Below are 19,088 nucleotides of genomic sequence, written 5' to 3' on the forward strand. Positions count from 1 at the left end.
AAAAGACCTTTTTTACTGTGTTAAATAATCCAGCAACTAAATTAGGCAAATCCATAAACAGCACAAAAACTTCCATTAATTTTCCTTTTTGCACAATTTCAAACAATCACCAAATTGTATTACTTATTTTGGTAACATTTCGGATGAAACTGTTTAGCGCCACTTTATGGTGACCAAAAATATCCCAGCATCTAGCGACGATATCTCTGTAACGAAAATTAATATCATATCGTTTTACAAAGTAAGGAAAGAATGGGGGAGCATCATCGAAGGTACCCCGAAACGACTTTCGCAAATTCGGTAAAATCGCACCAAGAGCCACAATGATTGAAATTTCCCGAAATAACTAAAGCAAGTATAAGGGGATTACGAGCGCAGCTACTTTTTTTAAATCACTTCGTACTTCATTAGCCATACAGAGAAGGTTTTAGACTCCATGTTAAAAAAAAAGTATCAACAGATTAATCTTTTTAAATATGAGAAGATTAATTTCATGTTTTTTAAATTTGTATATGCTTAAATATAGTGCTTTCGTTTCTAAATCAATATTACTTTGTTCTTTATACTTATTGCTATTTTAGTTTTATGGGTAAGGAAGAAATTCGATTTTTAATCACGTCAAAAAGATGTGTTTTAAATTCTTTCACTTAAAACAGAAAACAAAAGCAAGTAACGATTGTTTCTCATAATTATTACTGACCCAGGCAACGCCGGGCATTTTTGCTAGTTATACATAAATGGCTACTTCTGTATGTAAGGATGTCCAGGGTAAACTTCAAAACTATTGGACAGATTTTAACCATTTTTTCACTACAGATAGCTACATTATCAGGAAGCAACATAGGCTATAATTTATTTCTAAAAACCTTTGTTTAAGTGATGAAGAACAGTAAATTTCATGTAATTTCCCCATTAAATGATTGAATACAAAACTCATTGTTACAAAAATTCCATGCCTTACAACAGCAATATTAATAGTAATCATAATGGAAATTTTGAATCAAGGCTTCTCCGGAGCAAACATGAATTTAAAGTCATTTAAATCTTGGGAAACTCTACTTTTTGCACACTTAGGGAAACATAGTAGATAGCTTTTTTTTGTGTGTGTGTGTGTGTGTGTGTATGCATACTATTTAATTAAATAAATAAATCGTGCAGTTTTTTTTAGTGATCTTTGTTTTAATTAGCTCATATTTTGGAAATTCTTCAAATTTTTATATGATTAAATTTCGTCCTTTTGGTTTTAACTGAATACTATTTAGTTCTTTATACTTATTGCTATTTTACTTTTATGGGTAAGGAAGGAAATTGGTTTTTGTTTTTAATCACGTCAAAGCTTTTTTTGAGTTCTTTCAGTTAAAACTGAAAACGAATGAAAGTAGCAATTGTTTCTCACAATTATTACTGACCCAGGCAAAGCTGGGTATTTTTGCTAGTTATATTATAGTTCAGGTACCATAAAATTTTAACTAACCAATATTTTTTTTTGCTTTTAGAAAGTGTTGTAGACCTTCTGATCAACATCATAAAACTGGATGGTAAAGTTTGCAACGAAAATCATTTAGGCGTGTTTCTTGCTTCTTATGGGGCTACAATGTCTTCATCTGGTATACTTTGTTTATGAAATTTCATTCATCGTATTAGTTTCATTCTTGATTTTATTAGTGTTTAAGAGATTTAATTTTATTTTTTTAATAAAAAGTATTTGTGATTAATTTATACATTTTTCAAGAATAAGGAATTTTCCAAAGTGTTCAAAGCTTGCCCTGTGGCACAATATTCAAAAAATAGTTTAAACATTATAGTTAAAGTTTCTATTAGTAACTCCACTAGCTTGTTCTTAATTCAAGCACAAAATATTTTTTTTTATTAGCCACTTAAAGCGTTTTAGTGAATTTAAATCCAAAATTTCTGTGTTGTGTTTTATGGCCTTTTTTCAGTTCTCTTTTCACTTTGCAGACCTCCCTAAATTTTGCCCTAGCGTGATGAAAGCTTATGAAGAAGTGGATGTTTATTTCGAGGTTTTTATTAAGCTACTTCGTCAGCCTTTTTCCACATTATCACACCTATCTTCAACTTGAAAGAAGCAAATTTTATAGATCCTATAACTCCAATGTTAATTATTATTTCTTGGACATCCCAAGTGAATTTGAATCATTTTTCCGGGTCCTCTGTCTAGAACTTTTTATGGATTGAGATGCATGTGCTTAGAGCCTCAGAATCGTTACATCCCAAAAGCAAAAATTTATTTTTAGTTCTTATTTCCTTTATTTATTTACTCATTTATTTTTAAATTTCTTTATTTCTTTACCACATTTTGTTTGCTAAATGTTGGGTAACTTTTTTAGCATTTTTGGTTAAGAATATTTTTGCATTCAACAACTTATGTCTGTTTTTTTCTACAAGCACCCTATTTTTCATTCATGCGTTAGTTTTCCTGTAACTAAGCAAATCTCTCATTTTTTCCCCCTGATATACTTTTTGTTGTTTTGAGAAAATTATTTCTACATTTTATCCCATATTTAAGCTTTTATCTACAACTGATTGAAAAGATAGAAAATTAATTTCTATCCAAATTGTGCTATTATAATTTATTGTGTTATGAAATAATTATTTGTTAAAGTATTTTTCTCGCCATTTATAACAACGTTATTTCTTTTTTAGATCAAAAATTGCTGTGCATGATTAAATTATTGTCTGATAATGAAATAGATATGAGCAAATATAGGTATTAAATAATTCTTTTACGAAAATTCTAAGTTTAAGTTTATGTTCCTACATTTTTAATGTCTTAATTAATGTATCCAAGATATTAGAAATAGTTTTAAATTGTCGGTTTCCAATTTTAGGCCTTTTTTGTGGGGGAAATCAGCTATTACTCATTACTCGGTGATGAATGCAGGGAACATGTATTTGTGGAAGCAACCAAAACTGCAGGATGTTCTGGGCATATTTATTTCGTCAAAAATTGACTATACAATTTTACATTATCCTCTTGAATTAGATATAATGGTAAGCATTTTTTTTAACTTGAGTTCAATATTGAAGTTTCTTCAGCAACACTTGTGTTTATCAAAAGTCAATATTTCATGTTTAGCTTTGAGAGCTATTTTCCATGTCGTTGCCTCAGAGCAACGGTAGGATATCTTACTGTCATTCCTGGGATTAGATGGCTTACTGTTGCCCTGAGATGGCGATGTGTTAAAGTACATTATATAACAGAAAACGTATCAAATTTATGTGTTGTAGAAGTTAAAAAGAAACTCTTACGTTGTATGTAAAAATAAAAAATAAAAACTTCAAAATTAGATTTTTATGAAATTGAATCATTAAAAAAATGTTTGGACCATTTACGGTATTCTAAAGTCTTTTTTTCTTTAATATTTACTTCTTGTGTATACTGTGATGTGCTGTGCGTGTATATACATATATATATATATATATATATATATATATATATATATATATATATATATATATATATATATATATATATATATAAATTGTAAGTATTATATTGTTTAATACATATTTATGTGTTTGTACTCCAAATTAAACTGATTTAATAACACTGCGGACAGTGCCTTTGGCGCTCTTTAGTGTTGAATTCTTACTACTAATTCATGTTGAAATATAATAGAAAATTTCTTAATGTTTTGTGATTGTCATTTGTAATTCAGGTTGTATGTTTTAACTTTATTTTATTTTGCTTACTGTTTGTTATGTATGTGTGTTTTTGTTAATAAATCTTATCTTTCTTATTTTACTTGTTTAGTAATTCAATGGCTAAAAAATAAGAAACTTGAAGATTAGTAAAATTGATTGCTAAAGAGTGTGTAAATTATATGATATGTTTGTTGAAAATAAATGTCTTAATTTTTTGGCAAGTAAACTTTCTTTTATGTATTTCAGCCTTCTGTTCATAATTTTGACTCTATGTATGATGAGAATGTGCACCCTGAGAAAATATATGACTTGCGTTTTATTCTACCTTTGTTTTCAAATTTATTATCTCCAGGTATGTCATGTTCATCAGTGATTCTTTTTCCATATTTTTAAAGCTGTACAACAATTCCCAACAGTTGTCTCATATTGCTCAGTCTTATAGCGAAAATCTGACTTGCATTGCACAAGTTGAAATTTTAGGGATCAAAGTTTCAAATTTTCTCTCATATGCAGATTATATAATGGCTTTTAATGTTTAAATATAATTGTTTCCCCATGCATCCAAATTCTAGTTGCATTTTTTTTTTTTTTTTTTGAAATTCATACTAACAACAGTAGTTTTATTGAAAAATTTAAATGTTTAAGGCAATATTTAGCTTTTGGAAATTAATTGGTAATAAAGACTGAAAATTTGCTTGCTATATTTTAAGCTTGAAAATCATGTTGCAGATTTTTTTTTTTTTTAGCTGTCCTAAACTTCAAATTGACTTCTGTCAATTGTTTTGTCAATGTTTGTGGTCAATATTAATTTGGAATGAAATGTCTTCTTACTTTAAAAAAGTGTTGCAGAATAAATTGTTACTTTAATTCAAAAAAATTGAAAGCTTTTGGGCTTAGATTATGCAATGTGTTAGATTATTAAAATATTCACGTTTTCAAGTGCTTTTTTCTAAGAATTGTCGAGCGAAAATTTTCGGAAATGCTACCCCGCGAATAAGTCGACCATCTAACTTAAAACGTCATTTTTTGCAGTAAATTTCTCGACTTATAACGGGAGTATATTCGATACTTAAATTTTGCGGTTTTAAACTTATTTTTAGCCTTATTTAAAGTTTCGTTGATTATATGAGTTAATTTAATTATAAAATGTTTGAGCCTTACTAACCTGTAGCCCTCGTATTTATTGGCCATCTTAATCTGTTGTTTTGGGCCATTTTAATCTAGTTTAAGCAAACTTCCAGTCTGATGAGAGGTGTTTATATAGAAGTTTTATTGGTCCCCATCTCCAAAAGCTGGCAAGTTTGATATGAATTTTTCCTTTTTTTTTTTTTTTTTTGTGTGGGGGGGGGGGAGTAGAATACCTATTTTTGCAACTATGCACTACACTGCATAGAAATGATCTGTAAATATATTCTTCTTCCAAGTTAAATTTAATTTACGTTAATCTTTCAAGTGAATGTCTTTTTCTGTGATAATATTTTTTTTTTTTTGCATTTTCTCCTGCATTCTTTTTAAAGTCAAAAGTATATTTCTTGTATCTAAAAGCAATCTTTTTTTTAGGATCCTTTGTCCATATTTTCAGTTTTGTGAATTCAAAAGTTCTGATGCTTATATTTATATCACTCAGCAGTTTTGATCCAAAAACTAGAGCTATGGGATACTACTGTCTTTCTCAATTTTACCAGCACTTAGAAGGTGCACGTTTTCGTGAGAAGGGTATTTGGCTTTGTTTATTGGACAGCGTGAGAAATTCTCTAACTTCGTCCAATCCTAGGATACCGAGCATTATTACTCTGTTTTTAGCGAAGGTGGCTGATATTTTCACTAAACCAGGTATGTAGGAATATTTTTGAATAGAAAAACGTTTTGTGTGTGTGTGTGTGTCATGTTAAATAATTATTTAAATCAGTGGCGGCTCATGGCTTGAAAAAGTGACGGGGGCCAGATCATTTGCACACACATCCTCCCCCCCCCCAAAGAAAAAATATTTTTTTTTAAATATTTTTTTAATATTTGAACTTTTTAAAAATAATTATTTGTGTTAAATAGATAAAATTAAATTCATTTTAAAGTCTAAATAATCATTATCGTACACTAATTACTTCAAGGCAAAGAGTCAAGAAAGGAGCAAACAGTCGAACCTTGTGCAAATGAAGGCTTCTTCCCTTACTGTATGTTGTTTATTTTACATAGCCTGAACATTCAAGTTATGTAAAATAAACAGCATACAGGCAGGGCAACGGCCTCTGTGAATCCTGCTGTAAATATTGGGGTTCAATGCATTGGTGTTGAGGGGGAAAAGAACAGATAATCCGCGGCAGAGTATAATCCGTACCTCATTAACTTTACACTTGATTAACAGATAATCCGCGGGTTATACGCAGGAAAAGACTGCAATCCTTTTTTTTTAAATTTCAAGCATGTACGCGCACAAAAAGAGGGGGGGGGGAATAAATAAAAATATAAATCATTGTCTGAAAATAGTGAGGGGCACAGGCACCCTCCGGCCCTTCCCCCAAGCCGCCACTGATTTCAATCATTCAAAAGTTGTTAAAATAACCTTTGTAAATTAATAACTTTGCAGAACAATGTTTGTAGATTATTAAATTTTATGAAAATATTGCAATAAAGAATGTTTGTTCAATTTGTTTTAAAAAATAGTCAGAAACTGATTTTGCAGCTGTGTATTATTTTAAAAGTTATTAATGCTGATGAAGCATAGATTGTGAATTATAATGTTAATCAAAACGGAACAAATAACAGCATAAGACTAATAACTGTTGGAGGATGCGTTGGAGCACGTTTATTAGAAAAAAAATAGATAACTGTATCTGAACATGCAGTCAGCATGATCATTGGGGTGGGCTTGTTGTGGAATCGGCAGTTATTATTAGACTAGCTGCGTGCCCGGCGTTGCACGGGCTACCTAAAAAATGTAAGAGCAGTCCAGTTGATGCTTTTGTAGTACACTGACACTAGTTTCTAACGCGTTAAGGAATAAATAAATGCGCGTAAAGCAAGGTTTGCAAAACACCAGTAAAACATATTTTTGCCAAAACACCTCATCAACACGGGAAATACACCGCCAGCTCAGTCATTTCCAGCCGAGGACTGCAGTTTCGTGCTTATTAGCACTCATCAGCCCGGCATAGGAAAGCGACTGAGCTGGAGATGGAAAACCTCTTAAGGAAGCCAAGAGTGCATAACAAACAGGTAGCAATATAGAATTAGCACACCAGACGAGTGACCGAAGCAATGGTTCGGTTCAACTCAAAGATTGAACGATATAACTGAATATACCTCATCAACGTTAATAATTTTACCTGTTCATATTCGAGAAAAAAAATGGCAACAGATCTTTTATCTTAATGATTTTCTTCACGCTATACATTTTAATAAAAGCGTTGTTGCCGAAAGTTGAGATGAAGCACTGAATAATAATTTGAATGGAGGAAAGCCTTCGAAAAATATGGATTTGATTTTGAAATCTAAGAGTCATAATTAATAGTTTTTAATTGATATCTCCGCTAATTATTATCGGAGAATTATGTTAAATAGCTAAACATGAAGACGGGAGGATTACGAATCCATCGATACCTGGTTCGATGGTCAGTTCACTGTCGTTCGGGAGAAGAAGCTTGGACATAGATAGATAGATAGATAGATACTCAGATTTTATATGTATAAGATTTTTTTTTTTTTTTTGTAAGTCTTCACCATAAGCTAATTTTCCATACTATAGCATTTTTGAAAAATTTAAAGCAAAAATGTAAAAAAATCACCAAAAAAAAAGTTGACATTTCTCATTTTTTTAAATTTTCCGGCTTGTTGCACGATTGGAAGTTATTATCCAATTGGATCCAGTGTTGGATTTAGCTGTAAGCAAAACAAGATATAGCTTAGTGCTTCTGAAAAATTGTACAATTTACCACTAAAAAAAAATAAAAGTATTTGAAAAAACAAATTTCATTTCCAAAGCCTTAAAAATGTAGGAAAATATAATTATAAACCTTGAATTTTAAAATTTCAAGATGTAAAGGGGTGGGGGTGGGGAGTGCCAAAATGTACCAAGTTCAGCTCTTTGGCTAAATACTGCATCCAAAATAAAAATCATGGTTTTTATGTTTCTGTAGCGTATTGCTTAAGATATTTTTTTGTTACTCGCATGTTTCCTATCTTGCTATTTATTTTATCCGGAATTCAGTAAATTGAAAATTCTTTTGCTACTGCATGCTTTTATTTTACCTCTACTGTATACTGTTAATCTTTTAACAACTGCAAATCATAAAGAAAGTGAAGTTCTTCATTTTTTAGAATTTTCAGGCTCCTTTTGCAGTTGAAAGATATTGTCCTATTGCAATATTTTATTTATTTATCTATTTTTAAGTCTTCAACAATCGTTACTTTTCCGCACTGTAGCAACTCAAAAATTAAAAAAAAAATTTTTGCTTCACCCCGATGATTGTATTGTAATGTAAAATTTTTCTAATTCTGCGTTTTAGGTACATTATTGCTAATCTCCTTTCTTCTTTTATTTTCCAGAGAGTAATTTATACAAGCCTCTTTATAAATTCATTATGTGCAAGCCAGCTTTAGACATTGGACAAGTTCCTGAATTCTTCACTTTGTTTAACAGCATTGAAATTGAGGTATCATTTAAACTTCCTTCATTTCCGTAGTCCATTTTAATATTCATAATTTATCTCCTATCTTCCCCCTCCCCATCCCTTGTTGCTGAACTTAATTAGCTTAAATATTAAAATATTAATAGTAACTCATTACTTTGTGGTTTATAAACCTGATTCTAAAGCCTCTTTCTACCATTTTCTCATAACAACTAACATTTTGCTGGTTTTTTGAAAAGACAAAATGTGCTTACAAACAATAATATGGTAAGAGTTTCTTGACCTAGAATTTAAATTTAGAAATACTAACTTAAAAAAAAAACAAACTTTTTTTTAAATTGGTAGCACAAGTTTTAATTATTTTTTTTTTTTTTTTTTTTGTTATCTCATTGTAAAGCATATTCTAGTATTTTCAATGTCTAGAACTGCATTGGTATTTCTGCTACCTTGTTAAACTTTTAAATTTTGCACAACTCTTTTGAGATTAAAAATATTTTATATTTGTTATGTTTTGAAGCAAAATTGCAAATGTTCACCACAAGACAACTATTGGGACATGGGCTGTCCCATCTTGTCCCATTGGAAACATTACTGGCTTTCATGCAAGATAGCCATGGCAGTCAAAGTGTCATCTATACAGAGGCCAACGAAAATTAAAAATCTTATAAGCCAGGAAAACACTTTAAGATGGTAGACAGGCCTGGATCTGCATACCCATTGTAGGGGGCCAACGTCCGTAAGAGGCCCAACTGCCCAAGAAATTGAAAAAAAAAAAAAAAAACTAGCACTAAGACCCATTAATTTTACAGATATACACTGCTGGCCTCTATGGAGGGGCGGTTGAGATTTTGTTGCAGGGAGGCACAAAACTGTATAGATCCGGGCCTGATGGAAGACATTTTATTTCCCAGAGCTTTTATAAGAAAATTCAGTGTAACTTCGCTTCTGAAAGATTCTTCTGAAAATAAACAGTCACTAAGATATTTTTTTAAGTGGGCAGTATTTGGTGGACCTTGATACATTTATATATACCCACACACAAACTTATATATTGTGTGTGTGTGTGCATTTATTCGTTTTTTTATTATTATTTGCTCAAAATGAGCCAGTCTATCAATTAAAATACACATGTGCCTACAGCCTTTTAAAATGTGGGTCCTCCTATTAGTAATTCAGGTAGTCTACTTTTTCGTTTGAAGGAGAAAAGTAATATAGTATTAATATCATAATTTCATTTTGTTCCGTGAAAGTCTTGCAATTTGATTATTTACTTTCATTAATGGAGCCTTCTTTCCTTAATTAAAATCTATATTTATTGATTGTTCTTTTGTTCTCACATATGGATTTCAGCCAAATTTCAATATCTTGCTTAATGTGCTAGAGAACCAGTTGTCATGAGTAGTTTTTAGCATCTAAAGATGCAGTGTTCTATTAGAATGACTAAAAACAAATATTAATCTATTTATTGTATTTTTCCTGTAATATTCAAATTTCATATTTAGTACACATTACATTAGAATTATTCAGTTCAAACTGTAACCAAAATGTAATCTTTATGTGGTAGTAAATGGCTTTATATATATATATATATATATACATATATAAACTGATATCTACTTTGTAGCTTTTATTATTAGTTTGTGAATTTGTTCATTTTGGCCTTTTAGCACCGAATTCAAAGAATGTGGCTCTTAAATCTTCTTGCAGAAGGTTTGCGTTCAAGTTTAGATTTTCACGTTTGTGAAAAGCGTCACATAGTTAGCACTGTTTTGTCACATTACAATAGTTCACTTTCAACACAACAGGAAAAGGTAAGACCCATTGTTTTTTAATTTTAAAATTTATTTACGAATAAATATTGTGAAGTTAATTAGAAATTGTTGCTAAGTGCAGCTCACTTTTTATTTTTTTTTCTTTCAAAACTTTCAGATTGCACTACTTGGCTTTCTGCAATCAGCAGTACTGATTGGATCTTCTGCTAGGATACTTTGCCAGAGCAATTTAATTTCGTGGCTTCATGGAATAATCGAAACAATGTAAGTAAAATGAATTTAATTTTTCAGCAATGAAAAATGATGTCTATGGTATTTTAAAATGAGTAGCAAATTGCACAGATTTTGGCATGATGATATAACTTTGAGCAATGTACATGTGTATTTTTACTTCGGCTGTGATGAGTGTTCTTGCTAAAATAATTCAACCTTAAATGTTTAGATTTGCCAACTCTCCTGTTTCAGACAGGAGGCTCTTGCTTTCATGTTCAATATTTTGCTTCCTGCTAACAGAGAAAATTTCTTCTGCTTTTACGAAATTAAAAAGTGATTGTCACAGGGATGGATACAAGGAATGGGCGATGGGGGGCGACCGCCCCTCCCTTGAGGGACTCTCTACCGGTAATTTTTCAAAAATGAAGTTCAAAAAACGCAAATTTAGACAAGCTTCATTGATGTTGGAAGAAGGAAGGTTTCGGTTTGGGGCTGTTTTGGAATTAAAGTTCAAAACCTTTGTGATTAATATTTTTAAATCGGTATACATAGTAAAAAGTAAGTAATAAAATTCTATCGCCCCTCCCTTGAAAGTTTCTGGATGCGTCCTTGGCTTGTCAAGAGTACAGTCTTTTAAATTTTGCAATCATTTTAGTGAAATTTAGAAAACCTAATGACTGTTAAAGCAAAGGAATCAGATATTTGTTGCATCAAAATTTTAGGCTTTATATTTTTGAAAAAAATTCTTTTTTTTTTTTTTTTCCAGGATTTAGCTAGCTGCTATTTTAATAACAAATATATATTTTTTATTTATTTGTTTCTTATGACCATGTACGAATGTTAATTATAACTATTTATTTTATTTATGTACTAGTGGTATATAAATAAAATAATACCCGCACGGCTTTGCCCGTAGTAGAAAATTAAAAGGTCTTTTGGTTCGCCTGGTATATTTACAAACAAATAATGTATGGTGAATTTCTCACCAATTGGCTTGCCCATGTTACGGTTCCACGTTATGATAACTTGATAATTTACTCGTCCATCTTATGATAATTTTGCTCGGAAAAATGTTTTTAAAATTGGAATAGTAAAAGAACAAGATCAAATTTTCAAAAAATCGCTTCATGGTGCACACCCCCATGCTACAAACTAATTTTGTGCCAAATTTCATAAAAATCGGACGAACGGTCTAGGTGCTATGCACGTCACAGAGATCTTGACAGATATCCAGAGAGAGAGATCCAGACAGAGAGACTTTCAGCTTTATTATTAGTAAAGATTTATTCTTTGTTGCATTTAAAATTTCGCTCTTTAATCAATCGCTAGAAGAAAGTTTTTTCAAATAATGTTTTGATTAATCTTAAGTGACAAAAGTAGCATAAATCAGTGTTTAGTTTTTAATTTTTAAATAACCTTTTAAAAAAACTATGAACTTTTAAATGAAAATATTATCTTTCATGAATGAATTTTTTTTATTGTGATTTATGTCTAAGAACATGAAAATTATCACTTTTATACTAAGAGTGATTTGGTTTCAAGTATAATATTTCTCCTGCTTTTTCGTTTTATTTCTCCTGCTTTTCCATTCTGTATTGTTTGCAAGTGTAAACATTGAATTGCTATTTTTTCAAGTTATCAAGTTACTTTTTAAAAATTGTAAAAATAGTAAAATATTGTTGAAGTATTTTTGTCATGAATGCTAAAAAATTGACAAAAATTCCCTCAGCAAAATGAGTAAATGGAAACATATACAAATACTCAGGGGCGCCCACTCTGGGGGTGCTGCAGTTTTCTCTCCCAAGGTATTTGTAGGAGTGCTGGGAACCCTTACTGCAAGGTAAAATAAGGTCAGTAGGCAAAAGAAAGGGAAAATCTATTTCCTAAATAAGGATGACCTTTAAGCCAAAAATCTGCTGTGACAGAAAGTTGCTTTTTTTTTAATGGCACTAAGACCAAAAATCCTAACCTTTCAAAAAATGTATTCTCACTTATTCATACATTAATCAAATTCTTTTACTTATATATGCTACATTTAAATTTTTAAGTATTTTTTCTGTGTACAAGTGAACATGTTTGCAGATCATTTCACTTTTAATATATTTTTCGCACCGATTTTTAAAAAGAATCCTGAAATTTTAAGCTGTGTTTATTGTCACACGATAGTACATCTTTGCTTGTGAATTTGTGAATTATTTGAAAGGTGTAATTAATTAATCTTGATTGCAAAATTACAGAAAAATATTAGAAATTTAGAAAGTGAAACTGTAAAATACATTTTTTGTTGGTTCCAGGGGTGTAATTACTTATTTCTTGCTTACTTTTAGGTACTATTAGATCGTATTTTTGTTCCATATACACGTTTCAAACAGTTTTATGCAAATTTTAGATCACAGATGCTAATAAAAGCATCACCATTTGAAAGTAAAATTTTCTATATTTACTTTCATGTGTGTAAAAACGCTTCTACATGAGTACACACACTCATTCTTAAAAATTTTTTAAAAAACTGATTTTTTTTTTTTACTTAAAAGGAAGTAGTGTAGTTTACACCACATTTTTATTTTGCAGCATAAATGATCCTCCTACGTCCTCTATTGTTCATTTCTTTAGCTGAAATGTGTTGGCAACCCTAAGTATAAAACATACAATTGCATTTATTTTTTTTTTTCATGAACGGAATTATATTTTAAAGATTAATAATTGTAGTGTTTATACATTGTACTCTTTCTTAAACCTTAACTTTCTGTTTTATTTTTCTGCAGAAATTTATCAGATGTAGACATTTTAAAGAATATATGTTTGCTGGTGAAAAAGCTGTGGATTACTGTTCACAACAAGTGCACTTTCCAAAAGAAGACAAATTCTGATCCCACAGCAGATCAGAGTTCATCTTCAAGTGATAAAATTTCAATGTACATATCATTCCCTCATGAATTTTTGTTGATGCTTCTCAGTATTCTTAAAAAAGCAAGGTGAGTGCCTCTTTTTACCTTCTTTTACATAGTAAAGGAAGTATTGTTTTCGCAAAAAAAAAAATTCACTCAAAAATCCGCCTTTATTTCCATTTTGCTCGCCCCCGAATGAATATTGTTTGTTTTTTTCCCCCAACCCGACCACACGTGGATATATGCCTAAGAACATGTAGACACCCGAAATATCCATTTTGACGATCCCCGAGTTAATTGCAACGAATTTTCTCGTGACATCTGTGTGTATGTATATATGTACGTCCATATGTATCTCACATAACACCTTACAGTTTACAAATTCTGAAATCTCCACTCTGTTACGGTTATTAAAGAATAAAAAAATATTTTTACAAAAAAACTAGCAATACTTTTGAGATGACCACATGGTAAAAACTCCATGTTTAGCTAACCCTAGTGGATTCAACAGTCTATAAGCAAGGTAAGATTCATTCTTTGTCTCTGATAGTAAATTTGAGTAACAAAATGTACACTATGTTACATTAATTTTACTAATTAAAATTTTAAAAAAAAATCTAAATTATGTATAAAGCAGTAATTTTAGAGTTACTCTTTGCTTTTGTATTACTATTTTATCTGCTACTTTATGTTTAGGTTTAGAAAAAAAAATTAACTACTTATTTGTTCACTCTGTTGGTGGACAATATTTATGGAAATAGTAAACAAGTCGCATATGCTATTGATGTTTTTCAAAAAGCTTAGCTTAACAAATTTATAGAAAAATTGAATTAAATACAAAATTTTAAAAAATGAAACATTGTTTATCTATTTTCTATGCTTAAACATAGAGATTACTTCTATCTTCAATAATAGTGTCCTCTCTGTTGCAGGAATATTTTAACTGATTTGATTGTAATTTTTTTTTAAATATTTAATTTAAAGGTTAATTTGCATAGAACTACACAATTACTAACTAGAATAATCCAACTTCAATCTTTTTTCAAGTTTGTTTCATATAATAATCTAACTTTTGAAAATGATTTTTTTTAATTTTGTATTTTTGAGTAAGATAATTAGCAATAAAACTTAAATGTGCCTTTTACAATAACATTTTAAGCATTTGTATGTTCCATTTGTTTATATTAAACAAAAATATTCAAAAAATAATTGAAAATTTTTGAATTTGTTGTTGTTTTTAAATGTGTAACAGAGTGGAAAAAATCCTTCATTTCTGATAAAAGAACTGAGAAAATTGGATATTAATACCAAGTTGAGCTAATTAATTTTCATAGTTCAGATAAATTAAACCCTTTTGCTATTATTTGACATCAATTTTTGTTGGATTAGATGACTTTGAAAAAAACAGTTTTGAAAACTGAAATGTACCATGTTCACCGGAATGACCCAAATACAACAGTAATTTGTTCTTTTTGTTAAGCTTAACTAAATATTTAAAACGTTATCCCTTTTCGTTTGGCCTATATTTTCTGCTTCCTGACTGTGCCCAGCACTGCCGCAAATATTTTAGGGGGTGCTCGAGCACCCCCCAGAGTCAACGTCCCTGTCTGTAATTGTGTAACACTGTCTTTTATTTTTTAATTCTGTTTCAGGCTCTTAGATGCTGAATATTTAACAATTTATCTTACTACACTGAAATCTGTCCTGGACTTCGTGAAAAACTTCAAAGTGCATGTCACAGTTTACACATCTAGTTTATCTTTCGATCACATGATACAAATTTATGACTTGGGCACCAAGTTATTAGAAAAATCAAAATGCTCAAATTTGGACATTTCTGAAGAAATGTTAAACACTAAAAAGTGTCTGTTGCTTCTTCAGAAAATTACCTTACACTGGGTTCCATTATTAAATGAAAATGTCGCCGAGGAACACTACCATCTAACCGCTTCTTTTGTGCTCAAGGTGTTAACATTAATATTGCATTTCAATGAAGGATCTCACTCTCCTGAAGTGGCTGAGTGGTTGTATAATTGCTTACAAGAAGACAAAAAGTGCGTCGTACCAAAACTCATATTTTCGTCTGAAGGTGAGATATGTCTCAATCTTATTTTGAGACAGTTTGAGATGTCAATGTTATGCGAAGCTGATTATTTCCAGAAGCAAGAACAGTTGCATTTGAATGAAACAGAAAAAGGATATAATGGCTGGAAGAATGTTCTTCTCCATTTCCAGAAAGTCTCTTTGTGTTCTAATTTAAAAACTACCTGCAGCTTTTTCAATGAAATATGTTCTGTGTTATAACTGTTATGTACTATAGTACTTTAAGGGCATTTTCAATTGAATGTATTTTATTTATTTTTAAATTTGTTAAATATATTTGTAAATATATTTGAATAAACAATATTTTTATTGCTTTACTTCCTCGAATTATTTACACATGGCATGATTAGAATGGGAATGGCTTAAGTTATCCTGGCTTCAATTGCAATTTTATTTCAATCAAGGGATATTTTTACAAAAATTCTATTCACATGTTTACTAATAATAAAGCTGAAAGTCTTTCTGTCTGGATATCTCTCTGTCTGTCTGTATCTCTGTGATGCGCATAGCGCCTAGACCCTTCGGCTGATTTTCATGAAATTTGGCACAGAATTAGTTTGTAGCATGGGAGTGTGCACCTTGAAGCGATTTTTCAAAAAATTTGATTTTGTTCTTTTTCTATTCCAATTTTAAGAACATTTTCCCGAGCAAAATTATCATAAGATGGACGAGTAAATTACCAAGCTATCATAACGTGGAACCGTAACATGAGCAAGCCAATTGCCGAGAAATTCATCATACATTATTTGTAAATATACAAGTGAACCAAAAGACCTTTTAATTTTCTACTATGGGCAAAGCTGAGCGGGTGCCACTAGTATAAAATAAAAAAATAAAATAAAATTACAGGCGCATCAATATATTTTGCCCTGTCTATTCAAAACTGGCTGATTGAGAAGATGGGAATAAAGGCTATAATAACAGCCTGACTAGCTCCCACCGGTCTGAAAGGAACCATATTAAATTCTAAGTAATTGAAGGTTTTATAAAATTATTTGCAAAAATTCAAGGCTGCATACAGTTTAACTTAAACGGGGTTGACGTACCACAGGGGAACCTGAAGAAACGGAATGCAAAAATAACAAAAAGAAACTAATAAAAATCATAAATAAAATAAAAAAGGTAATTTCTTTGTTTCTGGTTAAGTTACTATTAAAATGTTTATCATAAAAGCAAAAATTACTTATCGTTTTATTTGACACTAGTGGTACCCGCACGGCTTTGCCCATAGTAGAGAACATAAAGGTCATTTGGTTCGCCTGTATATTTACAAATGATGGATGGTGAATTTGCTCGCCCATGTTACGATTCCACGTTATGATAATTTGGTAATTTACTCGTCCATGTTATGATAATTTGCTTGGTAAAATGTTCTTAAAATTGAATTGATAAAGAACAAAATCGAATTTTGGAAAAATCGCTTTGAGGTGCACACCTTCATGCTGCAAACTAATTTTGTGCCAAATTTCATGGAAATCGGCCGAACGGTCTAGGTGCTATGTGCGTCACAGAGATCCAGATATCCATACATAGACTTTCAGCTTTATTATTAATAAAGATGTAGCATGAATTTTATGCTAATTTCATTTAGAGAGCCTAAAATTAGTTATTAATATTCATTGTTCTGCTTACCTTCTGCTTGTTTTATCTTTTTTGGTCCAAGTAATAGTCCAGTCAATAGGTAGAAAAAAACGGGCTTGCCTTACAAAAAATGGGGTCAAAGATTTTATTTTTTAAATTTGTGTATACTAGTGCCAATATGAAAAAACCAAGTTATCCAACATGAAAGACCTCGGGAGAAGTTTTGGGGGCCGAAAACCCCCAAAAGTTTGTGACTTTTTGTGGTATTTTCAAAATATCTCAAAAATGGTTAAAATTACAAAAAAACTTAAAGTGCAAATGTTACAGGGGATTAAATTTCCTTCAACTTTTGTCATTACAACATTTTTGTAGCATGAAAAGCAAGCGAGTTACAACTTCTTGAAAGTCACACTTTTTCTGAGCCCCCAGCGAAGTGCGTGAAAACGCATCGGATAACGGAGGAAAAAAGGAGAAACGCCGGCAGTCTGACCTTGGAAATCATTTGTCTTTCACAGTTGAGGGTAAATGCCTCCGTTCTTTTTAACTTAAACAAAACACCCCCATTCAACCCCCCCCCCTTTTTTTCCCTCCAAATGAGATGAATCGACTCAATAGCTACTCATGTTGGTCACTTCAGGGTTTGAGGGAGAGAATGTTTTATCAATTTGTGTGTTCTGTATTATAATTTTTTTCCCTAGAAATGATTACGCCTGACCAAGGTGTTTTTTTTAAATTATTATTATTATTATTTGCGAAATCAGTTGGCATGAATGCGAAATAAAGATTATGAAGGAGAAGGGGATTGAAAATCTGCAAAGATGCAGCGCAAAACGCCAAAATGAAGAACATCAGCGTTTTTTGAAGTTCTTAAAAGAAGTGACAATTCACACTGCCTATCACAAATGCTATATCAATGAGCAATCAATATCTTCCCTTGAAGTAATGGTTGAACCTAACATGTTAACTAAATTCCTCAAGAAAGATTACTGGCAAATTATAACAACAGGAATTGTCTTATTCAACTTCTTGAGACATATTTCGAAGAGTGGCATTGAAGTCAGGCAGACTCAAGATGATGCCGACTTACTTACTGCTCTTTCAAAGGCAAAAGAAATTGAAAAGGTTGTAATAGTGGGCGAGAGGATATAGATCTGTTGGTGCTGATGACAGATTTAGGACAGCCTTTCAGCAACTTGTTCTTTTTAAAACCTGGAAGAGGGAATGCTTGTGATTTGTTTTTTTCCCCACTATATCTTTTAAGTTTGACCCCAGCAATATTCTTTTCATCCATGCTTTAGTGGGTGTGATACGAATTCGGCAATCTTTGGCCAAGGCAAAATTAAGTTGTACAAAATAGTCAAAAAAACCTCCTGAAATTAAGGAAGCTATTGAAGTATTTATGGACCCAATCTGTCATCATGATGCCTTAGCTGCAGCTTTAGAAAACATTTTTCAAATATTATGCACAGGTGACGTAAAGTATTTGAACCTATCTTTGGCCACTTTGCAATTTAATCTTTTTATGAAACTAGTATACAGGGCTAAGATAAATCTTGCAGGGCTACCTCCAACGTGCAGGGAGGGGGGGGGAGGATGCTGGACGTTATCACTCATATCGGTTCTACCACCAAATTCAAAGTTGGTTGGGCAACATAATTGAACCAGAGAAATGGGGTTGGCAACGCAGAAAGCAAGGTCTAATGCATGTTGACACGAAAAGAGATTCAGTTACTCAGAATCTTTTGAAGATTGTGCCTTGTACCTGCAAGAAAAATTGTACTGGAGCCTGTTCTTGTCACAAGGCAAGTTTTAAAATGCTCCAGCACGTGCAAACACTGCAGTAGCACAAATTGTGAAAATGTTGCAGAAATTTCATCTTTGGATGAGACTGCTGAAGAAGATGATTTGTTCCAGGAGCTTTTGGGATTAGAGCAACAAGGAGATGAACAATTAAAGGACCACAGCTTCTTTCTACCCCCTACAGATTCTGAACCGGGAGAACCTGGACCTTCAAAACGGCTTCGAAGATACGCTGTTGTCCTTTCTCTATTTGCTTTAAGGTCGAATGAATCTCTCTGTAATTTAGATCTGTATTATTCTGTCTGTAATTAATCTGTATTAAGCTTCTACAGTTTGATTTTCATTTTGAAAGGTAATTCTTTTGGGTTTTTCATGCCTGAAAAAGTCAGTTTCTGCAGAATTTTTTCAAAGTGTTCATTACATATTACTATTGTACCTTT

At 31.4% G+C, this 19,088-nt stretch overlaps 1 protein-coding gene across 1 annotated transcript in view; it reads left to right on the top strand.

The window, feature by feature from the left end:
* LOC129221043 (nucleolar pre-ribosomal-associated protein 1-like) overlaps window positions 1-15,488 on the top strand; it is a 70,687-nt gene extending 55,199 nt beyond the window's left edge. The window contains exons 25-35 of the mRNA XM_054855479.1: window positions 1,497-1,607; window positions 2,665-2,728; window positions 2,850-3,034; window positions 3,814-3,836; window positions 3,964-4,018; window positions 5,227-5,499; window positions 8,209-8,315; window positions 9,959-10,102; window positions 10,221-10,327; window positions 13,042-13,251; window positions 14,817-15,488. Of these exons, the coding sequence (XP_054711454.1) occupies window positions 1,497-1,607; window positions 2,665-2,728; window positions 2,850-3,034; window positions 3,814-3,836; window positions 3,964-4,018; window positions 5,227-5,499; window positions 8,209-8,315; window positions 9,959-10,102; window positions 10,221-10,327; window positions 13,042-13,251; window positions 14,817-15,468 (1,931 nt within the window). The 3' untranslated portion in view covers window positions 15,469-15,488. The remainder of the gene's footprint in view (window positions 1-1,496; window positions 1,608-2,664; window positions 2,729-2,849; window positions 3,035-3,813; window positions 3,837-3,963; window positions 4,019-5,226; window positions 5,500-8,208; window positions 8,316-9,958; window positions 10,103-10,220; window positions 10,328-13,041; window positions 13,252-14,816) is intronic.
* The last annotated feature ends 3,600 nt before the right edge of the window (window positions 15,489-19,088 follow it).

This window comes from Uloborus diversus, chromosome 4, assembly GCF_026930045.1.
Source record: "Uloborus diversus isolate 005 chromosome 4, Udiv.v.3.1, whole genome shotgun sequence".
Lineage (NCBI taxonomy): Eukaryota > Metazoa > Arthropoda > Arachnida > Araneae > Uloboridae > Uloborus > Uloborus diversus.